The 18,163-nt window shown below is 41.9% G+C and overlaps 1 protein-coding gene across 5 annotated transcripts in view; it reads right to left on the bottom strand.

Annotated features, from left to right (window-relative positions):
* Positions 1-18,163, bottom strand: part of BNC2 (basonuclin zinc finger protein 2) — a 553,266-nt gene that overhangs the window by 31,224 nt on the left and 503,879 nt on the right. For all 5 annotated transcript variants that reach the window (XM_066604361.1, XM_066604357.1, XM_066604358.1 and 2 more), the window contains one exon: positions 3,804-5,770. In XM_066604361.1, the coding sequence (XP_066460458.1) occupies positions 3,804-5,770 (1,967 nt within the window). The remainder of the gene's footprint in view (positions 1-3,803; positions 5,771-18,163) is intronic.

Raw genomic sequence — 18,163 nt, 5'->3', positions numbered from 1 at the left:
TACTATAAATGCCTGGAAATAAAGGTGTATTTTTTTTCTATGCTTAGATAAGTGATTTATTGAAATTCGTGTGCGTGAGTATGAGCAGTTGGGTTTTGTAGTTCCAAAAGTATATTGAAGCTTATTGAAGCTCCAGGAGGTAAATTCATTATGAATTTATAATTGGTGACTCAAATCCATCATTTCTAATGACCCCATAAGAATGAATTATTAGTTTCTAAGAACTAAAAGGGAATCTTTCGAGTAAAGTAATTCAGAGGAACCGTGCATAGCTTTCATTGACATAGGCAATATATATTTGGATCAGGTAGCTTTGTGGCAACTGCGTACAATGTAATAATTCTTTAGAGGTCGACCTCTTCTGCGTATTAAACTAATGAAATTAAAAGTAGGCACAGAGGACAAAAACAATTGTGTAATAATGGTGTCATAAAACTCAAAAGCAATATCAGCTTGCTACATTCTCTTTTCTTGTCCTCTGTCATAGTAATAAAAAAACTAATCGTTCAGACCAATGACTAGTTGCTCCATTGGTAAACAGATGTTGGACTCACTTTACACTTTTCTCAAATGTCACAGAGAGAACATTATTATTGTAGTATTTAAAAAGGAATTGATCATATGTTTTGCTGATTAGAAAAATGTAATATATTACATCTAATTTTAATCTGTTTTTATCTTCTGATTGTAGATTTTCTTACTCTGTTGTTAGTACATGACTATGGGGGCGGCTATGTTGCCTCTACTGCAAAAATATGCTTTACAGCAGCTTCATAGGCCATTTACACATGGACAGGAGGGGACCCCCTTCCACTGGAGACTGTTCTAGGCATGTGCCTAAGTATTTTGTATAGGCTGTGGGTCGGATGGCCTACATTGGCTTCAATGTAGTCCGTCCGTGTCAAAATAGAGCATGCTGCGATTTTTCTTCTGCTCGCGGAATACACAATTCATGTCTGCGAGTGTGAACGAAAAAGGAAAAGTACATGCCTTCCAATGCCTGTCTTTTGCCGTAGATCCTCCGCGTCAAGGCCGATCATGGATTCCACAATTGGAATCTGCCCATGTGAGCCCGGCCTCAGCTAGATAAGTTTTGATGCATCTCCTATTAATCATCAACATCACAATGGTGAAAAAGCTTACATCACCAATTACTTAGAGGAGCAAATTATTCCATGTATGATTATCATTAAAACTGAATGCTATAAGACTAGGGATGAGTATTGTGCCTTAGCCGAGTATCTCCCCGCTCGTCCCTAAAGATTCGGGGGCCAGCGCGGGGCGGGGAGCTGCGGGGGAGAGCGGGGAGGAACGGAGGGGAGATCTCTCTCTCCCTCTCTCCCGCCCGCCCGCTCTCCCCTGCTCCCCGCCGCAACTCACCTGTCAGCTGCGGCGCCCCCCGAATCTTTAGGGACGAGCAGGGAGATACTCGGCTAAGGCACATTACTTGAGAGAGTAGTGCCTTAGCGAGTATACTCGCTCATCCCTATATAAGACCAATATTATATGGGGTTTAGGACTCAAAATGGTTATATCCCTATAGGCTTAGGCAATACATACACAGGCTAGTATGGAGTCATAGAAAAATGTTTCCACCAAGGCCAGATGTACAATTGCGCCTGTACCTTGTGTCTGTATCCACACAGTTGAGTTGTGCAAGGTTGAAGCATAATATGGGCAAAATATGTGGCAGACATCACTAAAATTATTAACTATTTGTATACAGAACTAAAAGCCAGTTCTAGCATATGAAAGAAAGCCATGTTTGAAGGGGCCACTTGTGAAACCATCATCCATTCGGGCACATATCCACTAGATTTTAGTAGGTTGGAGCTTGAAGGTTATCTATTAAAATGTGAAATTTGTATTCTCTAAGACTAAGACTGTACTCTTCTTTGAGTTGCATTGAAGATATATTAATGGTTCTAGCTTGGTGTAGCAGTGCCTTTTCTTAGTGTACACAGCAGATAAGATGTAGAGAGAAGAGTGGGGAGAGGCTACATGTAAGTTTCTGACAAAATATTCAGATCCATAATAGTAAAATATCTGACAACGGTTGCCATTACTAATTCCAGTTTTCAGAGCGAAAAGCACCTTGTCGGCCCAAACATCTACCCCTAATAAAAATTCTCTGTGTACTAAGAGATTTGGAATATTCATAAGCACTATAATGTGTGTTGTATTATTTGGGCAGAGATCATTTTCATTGATTTAGTTTGTGACTTATGAGGACTACAGGAAACTACTCGACAAAATGCCTGTGGTGGTACTATATAGGTCTTCTTTCATGCTTGCGCTACAGATCCACTTACGTAATTTAAGAAACAAAAGTATAACAGAGCTATAAAAGTGAGGTTTCTTCAAAAACACTTAAAAGGAGAATGTGCCAAAATTTCTTCATCATATCACATTTCATTGACAACACAATATCGTATTAGGAAGCTTCAATTACCATGTTTTATTGAGTCTATAAATGTCTAATATGTTTAACTACCTGTTATGGCTAAGAAATCCATACACTGGGGAATCTTGTGGTGCTTATGGAATAAAGGTAAAGTCCCCTGGCGCAGGCACCGAGTCATGACTGACTCCTAGGGTGACGTCACATGCTGACGTTTTCTTGGCAGATAGTTTTTGCGGGGTGGTTTGCCATTGCCTTCCCCAGTCATCTTTTTACTACATCTACTATTAATTGTACTAAAACATTACAAAGTGTCTTTTGGAATGCATACTGACAACTGAAGACTTTGTGGTAGATATGGAGCATATATAAGTTGTGCAAATTATCCCCAACTTTGTCTTTAAAGTGAATGTCCAGTTTTTAGCATTGTCATTTTAGGTCCAGCGTGCATGTAATTTCTTATTAAAAGGGTTTTGTCATTGGAAAATAAGAAATCAATACTTACCTATTCCTCCCCCATCAATCTTCTTACAGCATCTTCTACTCACTGATCTTCTCCTGGCTCCTGCAGTCCCCCGGGTCACCTCACCACTAGCCAGCCGAATCCTCTCTTTCCTGTTTTGGAGCATCCATCAGCTGCAGTTCACTTTCCGCAGCGCAGTGTATGCTGAATTCTCGGCAGCCTGCTTTAGTGCGCATGCGGTCAAACATCGCGCATGCGCAGCAGGCTACCAAGGATTTGGAATTCCCTGCTAGGCAATGTAACGCTACATCACTATGTTGCCCTACAGGACACAGAATGCCGGCAATGTACACTTCTTTACAGTAAGAGGATGATCCGTCTGGCCGGAGGTGATGTCACCTGGAAGAATGAAGAAGCCAAGAGAAGATCGGTGGGGTGAAGATCTGGTAAGGAGACTACCTGGGGAGGAATAGGTAAATATAGTTTGTTTGTTTTTTTTAAATAACAGAACCCCTTTAACATATATTTATAGCAGTGAGAACTACTTTTTTCCCCCTTAATCATGAAGTATAGTGCTAAAAATGTGGTTGTCTGTAGCCACCACTACGGAAAGGTTAGGAGCTTTATTATTCACTTGAATGCATAAAAGGTGTGAAGTAAGTTGGTCAGCTCCCTCTAGTGGTGGTTGCAGGCAGCCAGGATTTTATCATTTAAATGTATGACTATGCAAGGAATAAATGAAAAGAAGGAGCTGTGACCATAACAAACGTTAATTTAAGAAATTAATTAAACAATGGTGAACCAATTTAGATGAAAAACTGAATATTCAATTTAAACAATAGAAATCAATATTATTCTACAGTGATGTTTGTAGGAAAGGTTGAATAGCAATCTGGGGTAATAATTCGACAGCATTCATAAGGCAATAAAAGTACTAACCTGTCTCTACTCCGACGTGAAGGGAAAGCAGCATTGCAACCAGCTACTGTGCAGACGTGCATCTCTTTTAGATGAACATTCCTGTAGTGCAGCTTTACACTGTATGAGCTTTTGAAACTTTTTTTGCACACATAGCAAATTTTAGGGTCTGGGCTTGAGCACAGGTCTCCTTCTGGAGAGAATTTCTGAGGGCTTCCGTAACTCAAGGATGAGGCTAAGCTTTCATGAAGTGCAGCCATGCCTGCACTACCGCCATTGTAAAGTCCATAGTGGCTCATGTAAAACATATCATATGTAGGGTCTGTAAACTCTTCTTTTACTTTTATGACAGCATGCTGATGACTGTCGATATGATTTTCATAGATTTTATCATTTTCTGTCCTAACATTGCCATCTTTGGGAATTGGAAGGCTGTCATCATCCATCGGTTCATCACAAAACTTTGGCTCCGAGGATTCTGATTCATTTTCAAAATCTCTCTCATGTTCCTGGTCTTCGGATGTTATACTGTTTGCTCTGGTATCTGACCGCATAATATACCGGTTACTGCTTGTTTTTGAGTAACTGTTTATTGACAATCCTGGGCTTACCTCACCTTGAGAATGGCTATCGTGGCCAATGTCATTTGCGGAATGGCCATGTTCAAGGTTTTCTTCTTCTTCATCATCATCAAACTCATCAGCAGTATCAATGATTTCCTTCTCTATTTTAACTGGCATACTAGATTTTCTTGGCTTTTTCTTAGGAGCAAGATCTGTATTACAGTCCTGTGTTAACGTGTTAATCACAGATGATGGCAGCTCTTGAGGCAGAGGAGGAAGAGGCTGTTCTACCCCTAAAGGTGCTGGCAATATTGGACTAGTAGGTAGTGATGTTGGAGGACTCACTAGGTCTCCTGAATTTAGTAAACTTCTGTAAAAAGGAGGAACGGGCTGCACAGTTTTTAAAGCTGGAAACACTAGTTGACTGGAAAGTGAATTTTGCAAAAGAGGATCCAAAGGTGGTGTTGAAAAGCCCATAGGAGGTCGACCAGGGCTGGTTAAACTTAAGCTTGATTTTGTACTTGCTATTACAGGAGTCGCAGCTCCAGATGTTGCCCGAATAAGGTCTTTATCTCTATTGTTTCTTAGCATTGGCATGTGAAGACGAGGATTGGGATTTGCACTATGTCGGTTTCTACTCCTAAGAGAACTGAAAACCATATTACACCCTTCAATAGTACATCTGTGTTTTATCTTTAGATGCACTGCATTGTAATGTATTTTTAGTGTTCCTTTATCATAAAAGGTTTTGCCACAAGCATTGCAAAATACCCTGCCTTTCCGTGATGAAGATCCCATCCTCCTCATTCTGTGAATCTTGAATGAACTTTTGATATGCTCAGACTTAGAAATGTCACTGACAGGAGTAGTTGCTTGAGTGGGGGAGGCATTGTTTGGCTCTGTTTTTGGCTCTACATTTGTGATGCTACTCAAGGCATTTCTACTGGATGCTTGCTCATTCCTACTATAAGGCATAGGGGAGACTTCAGACTCACTGGTCTCTTCACATTCATTCTGATTGGAATTGTTAGGTTCACGCAACCTCAGTCCAGGGTGCTCCAACATAAGCCCATTAGGAGGTAATCCAAGCATAGGAGCAGAGACTGGGTTGATATACTGGAATGGAAGGAGAAATGCAAGGCTATTGGGCATGTTCTCAAAGTGGTGAATGCTAGCAGGGTTGCTGTTTTCCAAGTGTGAGAGCACACTTGGGCTTCTGGTACGATTGTTGCCTTCTATAAAAGTTCTTATATCGGAATCAACTTTTGAAGAAGGAACAGTAACTGCCTGTCCTTCCTTTTCTTGAATGGCCATGAGCTCCACAATGGATTTGGTTTCTCCAAAACGTAGAAACTGCTGTAGAGTGATAATCTCCTCTTCTCGAGACATAATTGCCCAACGATCCAGGACCTTGCCAGCAGTATCCTAAAATAAAAGCATATGTATTAGTTTATATTCACAGTAAAGAACAGATTATAGGAAGGCAACTTTTGTCATTCTTAAATATTAAATTTAGGCAAAAACTGTATCTTAAGACGTAGGTTGGCCTTTCCAGTTCAACGAGATGGTAATTATAATTTAAGGGGAAAAAATGAGGTTTTCAGTGGTAGAGTGACAAAAATACAGTGATTCAGGCTAAATACAGTCAATGGGAAGGAAAGAAATTGAAGAGCTCGTTTACAGTCCCCACTTAACCAAACCCTATTCTCAACAAGTGCATTTGGGCTATGGGACTTTTTAGTATGAGTCAATCAATTGAAAAACTAGCATGCTATCATATGCGTATCTCCTGATGTTTGAATCTCGAATAGCTGGGTAATTTAAGAGCCTGTTCCCATTATACCCAAGAACAGCCCAACAGCGGCCAAGAAACTCACTACACTACTGTGTTGTATGGATGATTCGCACCCGGCCTCAGTGACAGCTAAAATTAGCTATTTAATATGCCATGTACAGTATATAGTTTGCCAGTAACCCTTCCCGTATGTTCCTGGTTAAAATTTACACAGAATGCTATTCCCAGATGCAAATACACTGCTATTGAAATTCACAAGAATCTCGTCCGATGCCACTGCAATTAATTTATACTGCCAAAACCAGACATGTAAGATTTTGAAACAGGCCAGTGCCAAACAATATCAATGCACTTTCACAAGCAGAAATCCAAAAGGTTACTAAGCAACAACACAGTCTGGATAAGAAATTAAAGACAAATAAAAAATGTAGTATTTTGGAAAGTAAGCCTGTGGTTATTGTAAAAATAAAGCATGTTTCCAGACAGGAATTCTGCTTTAAAGTCTTCCAACATTTGGGTAGTCTTTAAAATATTTTTACAGCTTTTAATAATGCTTCTATGAACATGGAACATAAATGCAGCGCTTTAATAGATGGTACCCTGCACTTCCAGCATTAGCGCAAAAATTCTATTTGCTCTTGACATGTACAACTACTTGCATAATTCCATCTGGTTTTTTGGAACAAACCTTTTTACTTTCAGGCTGCAGCTACAGATTTGTGTTTTTATGCCCTCCAAGATTTCTGAACTGAAAATGAAGGGTTGTTCTCCATGTTCTCATATGATGCGTATTCAGAGACAGAGTAAGGCCTGACTCACACGGAAGGGACGGATTCCGCATGCGGATCCCAGCTCTGAGCCGGGCTGGTGACCGGTGCCTCGCCGGCTGTCATGTACAGTTTTTTTTTTTCTTTGTATTTCCAGCGATGACGTGGGTACCATCAGCCCATATGCAATGTTAATTGGGTATGGGGCTGTGGGTCAGACGGCCTCCATTGACATCAATGGAGGCCGTCCATATGGATTTTGTGGCAAAATAAAACATGCTGTGATTTTTTTTTTTTTTCTCTTCCACTCGCAGAATATTCAATTCATATCCACAGGTGTGAATGAAAAAAATGAAAATGCATGCCTTTCAATGCCCGCATTTACTACGGATTGCCCATGTGGATCACAGTCCAAATTCGTCTGTGTAAGCCTGGCCTAAGGGTGAGTTTACGCTAAATTCTGTGGATTTCACACCAAAATTTCACAGTACAGTAAAACTTAAGTGACTCGGGTTTTAACAAAAAAAACATTCACTTACACCAGAAAAAACCTTCGGCGGAATAGAGTAATGATGCAGATTTTCAACTCTGCATTATGGTCTATTTGCTGCGGAAATGCCGTGGGTTTTCACTGCAGAATTCATTCACTACAACGCAGTGGTGTGGTCCGGATTTTGATACTGAATTTTTTTTTTTCCGTGATGTGCACACATAACCTTAGAAGAGCCATAAGAAGTCTAAGCTTTGACTGGAGGACCACTTAAAGACTTTATGCAAATGGCCGGCGATGGGTATTCCATCATGCTTCTGAGATGAGGAATACCCAGACCTCCAACAATCACTTTTTGGCAAACTGTCCTGCAATGTGAAATGGTCCTGTCTAACTATTTTAAAGTTTTTGGATCTCTGTAAGAGAAATTTTACCGGTGTTAATTCTCTTGTTCTACTAAAATCCTGTCTGTGTAAGCCAGCAAGGTCTTCTCACACTTTGTATGGATTTCCTGTGCCGATATCAATGCATATTTGATTTATGCCGCTTGTTACAGTCATGTCAAGTGCAATGGTCTAGAAGAATACAATATTTTCTCCTTTCCTACTGTAGAATAATGGCTTCTCTATGGAAAGTTTTTGGACATTTACTATCTTGAAAGGTAAAGCCAGTTCTTTCCTATTGATGGATGACTGTTAATGCATTTAGTCTGCATTACTTATTGGGGCATATAAATGTCATATAGGGGGCATCCCCTGTTCTATTAGCAATGAGATCCTCCCGCTCTGCACTATATAGTCATTTGATCAGATGGCAATTAATGTCACATGTTGCCAGGTAAATGTGAGGATACCTACTGCTTCCCCCTCATATTAGCTTCTAATTGCTGGGGGTTTCAGCTGCTGCACCCATGGTGATAAAAGCTAAAATATGGTGTGCATATACAGTAGCTATACATTTGTTCTCTTCCATATAGATATAGCAAGTTTGCATCGTGGGCGGCATGTCATCTGGTGCTACCAGAGTAAGTATGAATGTACAATGACTAATTGTGCCCTCTAATCCATAAACCGTGCAGCTAAGCGATATAATGCTGGTTGATGGCATCTGGCTCGATACACTGGCGTGTGAAGATAGAAGTTGCCATCAAGTAGCTATTCCTAAATGACCATAGACCAAAGATGCATTGCATCGCGACTTTTACAGTAGGAAATCCTACTGTAAAGGCCCTAAAATAAGCCCTAGCTGCATTAAAACAAATGTAATATATCACCTAACAGCCACTGTTCTCTCTGCTGTGTCTTCTATGCAGCTCCCCAGTACTTGTTTGTAGTATTCTCTCAGCGCTTCCTGGTCAGGGGTTCAAATTCCCTACCACCAGGAAGCGCTGGCTGTAATTAGCTGAGCCATGGCACTCAAAAACCAATCAGAGCCAGCGCTCGATGAACCAATCACAACCGTTGCATATTGCATTGAACGGCTGTGATTAGTTCATTGAGCGCTGGCTCTGATTGGCTGAGCCGTGGCGCTAGAGAACCAATCACAGCCAGCACTTCCTGAAGGCAGGGAATTTGAATCTCCAATCTAGGAAGTGATGACAGAAGACTTCAAACAAGTTTGCTGAAGCTTCAGGGGAGACATGAGGGGAGCTGACAGTGCCTGAAAGGTGATGTATTCCTTTTTTTTTTTTAATGCAGCTAGGGCTTATTTTCAGGGTTGGGCTTATATTTTAGTACCCTCTCCCCCAGCTCCCCCCCTCCTCAAAAAAAAAAAAGTTATCGCACGACTTTGTAGCGTTACAAAATTGCGATATCACCATCAGAAACCGCAGCGATATCGCACAGACCACCGATGCAATATCTCTGTGATTTTCTCGTGGCAATATTGCATTGCCCGTGTGAAAGAGGACTTCGGATAAAAAATATGCCAAGGGGCTAACATGCATTTAGTTAAATAATAAATAACCAAACCTTGTATATGAAACAGGCAGCAACAATACCAATATTAAGATATGAAAGGGCAAATACTACTCCTCTGTCATTAGTAAGGGAAGAGAACTCTGTTAAGTTTATTAACCCTTTCGCTGTAGAACATAATATAACAGTATGAACCAGAAGTGTCGCATTATAATTTTTCTCATTTGAAAGAATAGGTGAGAATATGCTCTTTTCTGAAATCATCTACTACATTACACCAGCGCTTTAATTTAGTTGTATTATTCATGTACATGCACGTTTGCAATCAATTATAATGGAAGTACTTTTTTGTGGCTCTTCAACCCCACTGCGTTACTAAATCTTAAAAGCATCTGCTAGATGACCTCTACGCCGGACCTATCATCTTGCACAGTTAAAGAGAAAAACATTATGGAGACTATACACTGTACAGGGTTCCCCTCCTATGTACTGATGATATGATTGCAGCTGACCTGCAGGCAAGGATAAAATGTGTGAGGATGTGACCCAGACATAAGGACATACTTTGTCCTGACATCTGAGTCACGTCTGCAGCAAAGGATGAGTGCAAGATGATTAGCTTTGAAGATGCAAGCTGTCAGCTTAATATCTTGCACAAGGAGTCAAACATTGAGTTCACTGAAGGACTGAAACCATGTTAAGACATTTTAAAAAGGTACATTCGACATTTCCTGGATTTAGAAAAAAAAAAAGACTTACAAAGTTTGTCTCCTCCTCTTCTATCCCAAGTTTCTTTTCCCAACAAATGCAGTGACTAATTCCAGCAGATAAAACAAGGGCAAAGACCCAAATGGAAAGATCGTCCTTGTCCACTATGCCGGCAGTCATCCCATTTCTTTATTTAAAAGCCAAAAAAGTAAAATTGAGCTCCCAGCTATCAGGCACATGACCAATTGGAGCTCATTATGAAGTCCATGGCCCTCTATCTGGTCCCACTGTATCTCCTAGTGCCTCCAACCTCATACAGACATATTTTTTATGTCGAATGCTGTAGGAATCTATGGGAATTCCATCAGATACCGTATTATGAAGCTATTCCACCTAGTAGCACTGCTTCTAAGGTAGAGTAGATCCGTGATATGAAGCTGTACGGAAGTGGTGACACTAGGACGGTATTAGTGTTTCTTGACGCCACTGGAAGCTAGGGGTTTGACAGGAGGAACGCCCCTCACACCCCCAGATCCCAATTGGCTCAAGGCTGGAAGGTCCTTTATTTTCTGCACAATGCAGGGAGGGCAACGGGGAAGCGGCTTTGGTGCCCCTGCACCGCTCCTTCAGTGTCCACCGCTGCCCACCAGACTCCGCGTCCCCCTCCCTCCCTTAGTGAATGTCATGGCCGCAGGTCCCTCACTCCCTGTGTCTCGCCGTCCACTGCAGAGTGAAGGGAGGCCGATGGAGAAGCGGCTCAGCTGTCCCCAGCGCTCCCTCCATGTCCGCCGCTGGCCTTCCCCCTCCCTCCATTACTCAGTATGAGGCATCGCAGGACGGTGGCGGCTGCCGCCGCCGCGGCACCTGCTGGTGTCGCCGATGGTGAGTGCAGGAAGGCTGACGAGGAAGTGGCTCTGCCACTGCCACCCCCGCCGCTCACTCTGCGTCCCCCACCATTGCAGAATGCTGACAGCCACCCGGGAACTCCGCTGCTGCCCCCGCCGCTCACTCTGTGTCCCCCACTGCTGCAGAATGCTGACAGCTGCCCAGGAACTCCGCTGTGCCGCCGCTCCCTCACTGTCCGGATACGCAGGGCACTCCAACGCCGCTAAGCCGCTGTTAGTGAGTGCCAGGACCTGACAGGGGGGAGTGGCTGGCATGTCAAAAACACTGTATCATGTCGCCACCCACTCTTCCTGTGGCGTCAAGATACACTAATACCCACTAGGACTGCCTATGCCTACCACAGAGGCTCCAGGTTCCTCCACACAGTTTCCATATGTATAATATGGCCCCACTGCTTGCACAACGAATATACTTGGTGCAAATGATACCATCTGAATCTCCTCCCTAGAGACTTTAGGGTCTATAGACTTCAGATTACAAGCTCAGTTGTAATGATATTGTGTCTACTGTAAATGTAATACATGCAATCATGGTCATTAGGACTTCTGCTCATCATTCTTTTATATTGTTTCCTGTTGCTTCCATAAATCCAATATATTCCACAGCGCTGCAGTCAGAATGTATTCATTAACATCAGTTCCTGTCCCCAATGGAGACTGCAGTACAATATCACTATCTCACATACACACTCTAGGGTATTGTAAGAGAGTGTAAAAGGAAACTGGAACTCCAGTACGAAATACACATTCATATGAGATCCTACAAATTCCATGCAGGTCCAGATGTGGCAAGAATGTTGCCTGGTGCTCATATAATTTTCTTTTAAAAAGGACCAAAAATCAGTTATGAGGATGAATGATCATTGAGACGTACAGATGATCAAGCAAGCCTTTTTACGCTTGCTGAAAGTCAACGAGCAACAAGTGTTTGCTCGTTTGTTGATAGAACGTTGATTCTTCTACACGACCAGATTGTTGAGTCAAAGAACATTCAGAGGAACGCTTGTGTCCAATAATAATCAGGCCATCTAAAAGGACCTTTAAACTTGAACTCGTACAATAGTACTGACCACCGAGCCTCCCTAGAAAAGATGACAGAGGTGCTACTGTACATCATCTAGTTCATTCCTAAATAATTTCTATCAGACGTCAAGTCTTGAAGGTGTCCGACCCACAATGCGGATTTTAAATCGTAAGCATATCAATTCAGTAGCAAATCATTCCCTTAGCATATGTGCACACAATACTGAACACAAGTGAGAAAAGTATGATATGTATTAGCAGAGGTTTTGTAGTTTGCTTGCCGTGAAATCTGCCTGCGGTTTAGCCCCATTCACACTGCATTTGGCTTCCCAATGTGGTTTCAGCCTGTTTTCCAAGAGTAAATAAACCATGCAAAAAACTGACATACTGAAATTTTTTCCCCAAAACATAGATTTTAAATCCGTACATGGGAACAGCTGTGCTGTATGAACTATGGTGCAGATTTCCGTTGTACACAATGGGAAACCAAATACAAGAAATTGGCGTAAATTATACCAGAAATATATATCACGTCGAACCGGACGGATATTTCTGTCTAGGTGCACTGAGCTGCCGAAAGTTGCACCTCTACATGTATTCAGCGCACCATGCACCCAGGGAAATTGTACTAAGCCCAGCACAAGAAATGCTGGGCTTAGTAAATTTCATCCGGGTTCACATCTGCGCTGGAGGTTCCGTTGCAGATACAGTACAAAATACTGGAAGAGGTAGCACTGCATGCAGGACTTTTTTTTTCCGGTAAGATTCTGGGCACTTGAGAAGAAACTGTACGGACCCCATTATAGTCAATGGGTCCATTTGGCACTGCTTAGTTCTGTTATAAGACAGACCCGTTTGGCCAGGGGAATCCCCTTTCCTGCTCCCCGAACGGAGAAGGAAATCGGACACTCCTTCCCCCCCACCCGCGTGGCAGATGTGAAAGCAGCCTTCCCCCACAGTGTTTTGTTCCTTACTTTCCTCCCACTACGAAGCAGTTAATTCTGATCTGAAATAAGATTAGTACTGCTGAATGGTCAAGTGATATCACATGGCCACATTGGATGGTGCTTGTAGTATATACATGCAGGGAAATGGCACTGTTCTAAGAGAAATGATGGCTTCTACACAGGAGCATGCTTACGTAGCTCCATAGCATCACACCGCTATATAGACTATTATGGTGTATATGTAACGTGCAGCTGCAGTGCTCCATAGTGTATACTGCACCAAGCAGGGATCATAAAACAGCTTATCAGATGTATCACGAGCGTTCTGTTTAGGTGAAGGAATCTGACAATTTTGCAATTTGATTCCATGGAATAGTTTAACTGTGAGTAAATCTACTGCATGATTTGAGGCTGTGAGGTGAATGTCTGGGTCGCTGGGAAAGCACTTGAAGCCTCTCCAGCATATCACAGCTGTGTGACTGGATGACATCTACTGTATAAATCTACTCTTCATGGAGTTCAATGTAACGCATGGACGCGCCGAGTCCACCAGTTTGGTAAACAATCGGCTCTCTGTTATGGCACCGTCAAGGTGGTCCCAAATAGGGATACCATTCTATGACGTTCATATGCCCTAATACAGTGTATGGACAAGGGTTGTTATCCTGAGACAAACCCTTTAAACAAACTGTGTAATTATTATCGGAGATGTACTAGCAATATTACATACTTAGGGAACATAGTAACTTTGTACACTATAGGGCTGTCATAGTGATGCTTGCCTTACCTCTATATGACTCCAATTTCAAATGGATGCATGCAGAGGTTTTTCTGCCATGTACATCTCCCAATTATTTTAAAATATCATCAATTGTAGGGATGGCATGGAACAAGAAAGAATCATTACCTACTTGTTCGATCTCCTGTTGCTCTAGTGCCGCTACCCTGGTGTTCCCAACAGGGCTTTCTTGACTTGCCTGCATCTGTTACATGTTATATACACATGCAACTGCTGAAGCCAATCACTCACCCCAGAGGTCTTATGCCATAGGCCATTGCAGCTAGTGGTTGGCTATTGCATACACCTCTTTAAGCATAAGTTTAACTTTGGTGAACCCATAGTAAGATATTATGAAAAGTGAGGTGCCACAAAGGACAATATTAGAGGGGTCACCATTACTAGTGGGGTACCACAAGGAGCAGTATTGGGCCCTATTATTTTAATGCATTAGGACATCGTAGAGAGTGTACAGCAAAATATCAATATTTGCAGATGATACAAAACTATGTAAAGTAATTAGCACAAGAGAGGACAGAATGCCAATGGATCTGTATAACTTGGCAGTTTGGGCAGAAAAGTGAAAAATGGGGTTTAATACACATAAATGGAAGGTTATACACATAGGCAGAGGAAATACAGGTCACCATTACACACTAAGTAGGAAACCACTGGGGAACACTGACATGGAGAAGTACTTTAGTTTTTAGTTAACTGTAAGCTTAACTGGAGCAACCAGTGTCAGGCAGCTGCTGCCAAGGATAATAGGATTATGGGGTGCATCAAAAGAATTCTTTCTCTTTACAAGTCACTGGTCAGACCACACATGGAATATTGTATACAGTTTTGGGCACCGAACTCAAGAAGGACATATCAGAGCTTGCGCAGGTACAAAGGCGGGCAACTAAGGTAATAAATGGAATGGGTGGACTACAATACCCAGAGAGGTTTACAAAATTGGGGTTATTTAGTCTAGAAAAGACGGCTGAGGGGTGACCTAATAACTATGCATAAATATATCAGGGGTTAATACAGAGAGCTCTCCCATTTATACCCAGGACTGTGACTGTAACTAGAAGAACTTTGTCTAGAAGAAAGAAGTTTTCTACACGAACACAGAAGGGGGTTCTTTACTGTAAGAGCAGTGAGACTATATAACTCTCTGTCTGGGGATGTGGTGATGGTTAAATCACTAATAGAGTACAGGAGGGGCCTGGACGCCTTTCCTGAGTGTAATATTACAGGTTATAGTCACTGATTACTTCAGAAGGGTCGGTGATCCAGGGATGATTCTGACTGTCAGATTTGGAATCGGGAAGGAATCTTTTCCCTAAAATAAGGAAAATTAGCTTCTACCTCTGGATCAACATTGCAGGATAATAGGCTGAACTGGATGCATCCTGTCTACGAAGAGACAACCAATCGCTGTCATGAAACTGCTTGTGACTGATTGATAAAGAAAGAAGATATATAGAAATTTTAATTGAGGAGCAGAATTTCATGGACATACTCTCATACACATCACCAATCTATCATGCAGAATTTGCATAGTTAATTCAGAGTAATTATGAACAGCAAAGCCAAAAAGAACAGAACAGACAACAAACTAATAGTAATGGCTAACCCTAAAGGGGTTGTTCCAACTGGATGCTCTTTACAGAAAAGGGTCCTGAGCGGAGAGGACCAAAATCTTTAACCGCTATTTTATGTGTACGGTATTTACTATGCAACCAACTATTCTCCGATTCCCCCATTTCTAGCTCAGGACCGGTTGCTCATAGTCTTCTTTAGTAGGACTCCTAACGGAAGATTCTCAAGAAATGACTGTCCCCATGAACATTAGTTTATCTTGTACTTCTCTCCTTTTCCAACAATCTCGACAAAAGTTGATAAAACTTTAATTTTAAAGCTCCTTAGCCAACTTAGTATGACATCAGCAGTTAAGGTCCATTACCCAGGCAATCACCGGCATCTGTTCTACCTTCAGACACCTGAAGTAAATCAAGGAGGAACGTTCTTCCATTCCTATTCGCAATACATTACAAGCTCTCAATAAATATAATAACGTTAATATTGCAGTCCTGCAGCGAACAATGTACAGTACTAATAACTATGTCTGTACATATTAATACGCTTCTCGTCCCAGCAGTCCTGACTTTCCGAGCAGCCCACTTCTCCACATTAACAGCAGTCATTTGGAGAGAAACAAACGTGCCATTAGAAGCACTTTTACAAGTGTATATTCATCCACCAATTAGCTTAATGTGGCCGCTTTCTGCATATTTTCAATACAAGCTTGCACAAATCTCATTAATATTTCCCCCTAGCGCTTTGACAGATTACCTTGTCATTATGCATCCTGGAGCCTTTGAAACAATATGGGTAAACTACTGTTTGCGAGGTTAATGACAATTATCCCCTAATTACTGCATAAGTCACTCAGTCCACTTTATCTCATAGGCAGGGTTCTGCTCAATGTAACTGCCATTGTGTCATTGGAAATGAGTTTAGTACAACTTTATTTATATCCACAGCCATGCCTTGTAAATTGCGCTGACAGGAAAATGATCAAATTAACATGTCATCACTTAAAACTAATTTTGATATCAAAGAGCCGCCTCATTGTATTTCAGTCCAGCTGATACACTAGATAAAAACAAGCAGGCAGGACAAGTTAGGGCAGATGGGTTGTACGCTACGCACTATAGTATCTACGTTTAACATGGATGAACATTTTGGTAAAATTCTTCCTCGGTCATAAAAAAGTGGGTTTTAGAACAGGCAAGTCCCAAACTGATCATGAAAACGAGTGAAGTAATTGTTTGTAGCTAGAGATGAGCGAGCATACTCAATAAGGCAAACTACTGGAGCGAGTAGTGCCTTATTCGAGTACCTGCCCGCTCGTCTCTAAAGATTCGGCTGCCGGCGCGGGTGAGAGGTGAGTTGCGGGAGTGAGCAGGGGGGAGCGGGGGGGGGGGGGGGGGGAGAGTGAGAGAGAGATCTCCCCTCAGTTCCTCCCCGCCCCGCGCTGGCAGCCGAATCTTTAGAGACGAGCGGGCAGGTACTCGAATAAGGCACTACTCGCTCGAGTAGTTTGCCTTATCGAGTATGCTCGCTCATCTCTATTTGTAGCCAGATTGGCAGCTATACAAAGATTGTCCGAGACCCATATGTGGTATTACTTAAAATATTACAGTGACCACCAACATTTATGTAACGTACTTGCCACTAAAAAGAGACCTCGTTCTGCCAATCCAAGTGGCTGTCACATGTCCAAACTATCAATCCTGAAGTCTGTTGATGTCACATGCAGAACCTAGGAGTCTTCAAAGCTTGGTGCGTATGCATATGCCAACAGCTACATCACTAGCATTGAATTGCGCATGCTCACCTGTGAAAAATGTCGGAGCATGTGCAGTCCACCACCAAAGATGTAGCTGGCGTACACACTGAGCCACAAAAACGTTTGTGGTCAATGTAATAGTTCAATTGTATGTGTCTCAGACAACCCCTTTAAAAAAGGGCCATTCATTATGTAACCAGTCCCCCAAAACATATAAGTTGGCTAGTGTCACCTTGGTTACTCAATCAATCTGAAATTTCCTGAAGTCATTCTCCTCAGTTGGGTCATGGATGCCATTCTGACTACCTGAGATTTACCTGGCTTTATTTATTGTCCAGGAGTCAGTTTTTCAGCAGTATAATTCCCGTATGCCCATATTACATGGATTTTACCATACAGGCTCTTCATCGGAGGGATGACAGAAAATCCTACCACGGTTATTGATAATGATCACACAGCTTCTGTCATACGGTTATGTATGAAGGGAATCACAGCTCATCTTCCTGACTGTATAATTATATTCTGTGGTTTATTTAGGTGAAAATAGAATATAGAAGGTATTGACAGTGTCCTCCCAGCAGGCAGAGATGGTACTGGCTCTAGCTGCCCATGTTTTGCTGTGAATATGCAACATGGGAGTGTTAGCTGAGCATAGAGAAAGGAAAAAAAATCTGAGTATCATGATGGTGCCCGATAAGCATCAGACTGGAGGCTGTAGTGCATGGAAGTGACTGCAATATACATGGAATATACTCGGAGTGTGACAGGCAGGCGGAAATATATTTTCACTGAAGTGGACTTTAAGCTCCTGGATCCCACTGCAAAGTCTGTATTAACATCCTCAATATTATACATCATTTATAGCACTAGGCTCTTCATAAGGAGCAGAGAGACCCAAGTACAACTGCACCCCCTACTTATATTTATGTCCCTGTTTGTGACACATTACTTTACATTTAAAATTAATTAAAACGGAATCACTCTCCAAACCATGAGTTCAATAGGTTTAATGGTGGCCACTTGTACACAAAAAAATAGAACTCTTTATTTGGTTTAGATCTTCGCACCAGAATTACTATATCAGCATGCCGCACTACTTTGTTGAACTTAGTCACTACAGTAAAGTTAGCATCGATTTCATTTCAA

Source organism: Eleutherodactylus coqui, chromosome 5 (assembly GCF_035609145.1).
Source record: "Eleutherodactylus coqui strain aEleCoq1 chromosome 5, aEleCoq1.hap1, whole genome shotgun sequence".
Classification (NCBI taxonomy): Eukaryota; Metazoa; Chordata; class Amphibia; order Anura; family Eleutherodactylidae; genus Eleutherodactylus; species Eleutherodactylus coqui.
This window is presented reverse-complemented; position numbering and strand designations above follow the sequence as displayed.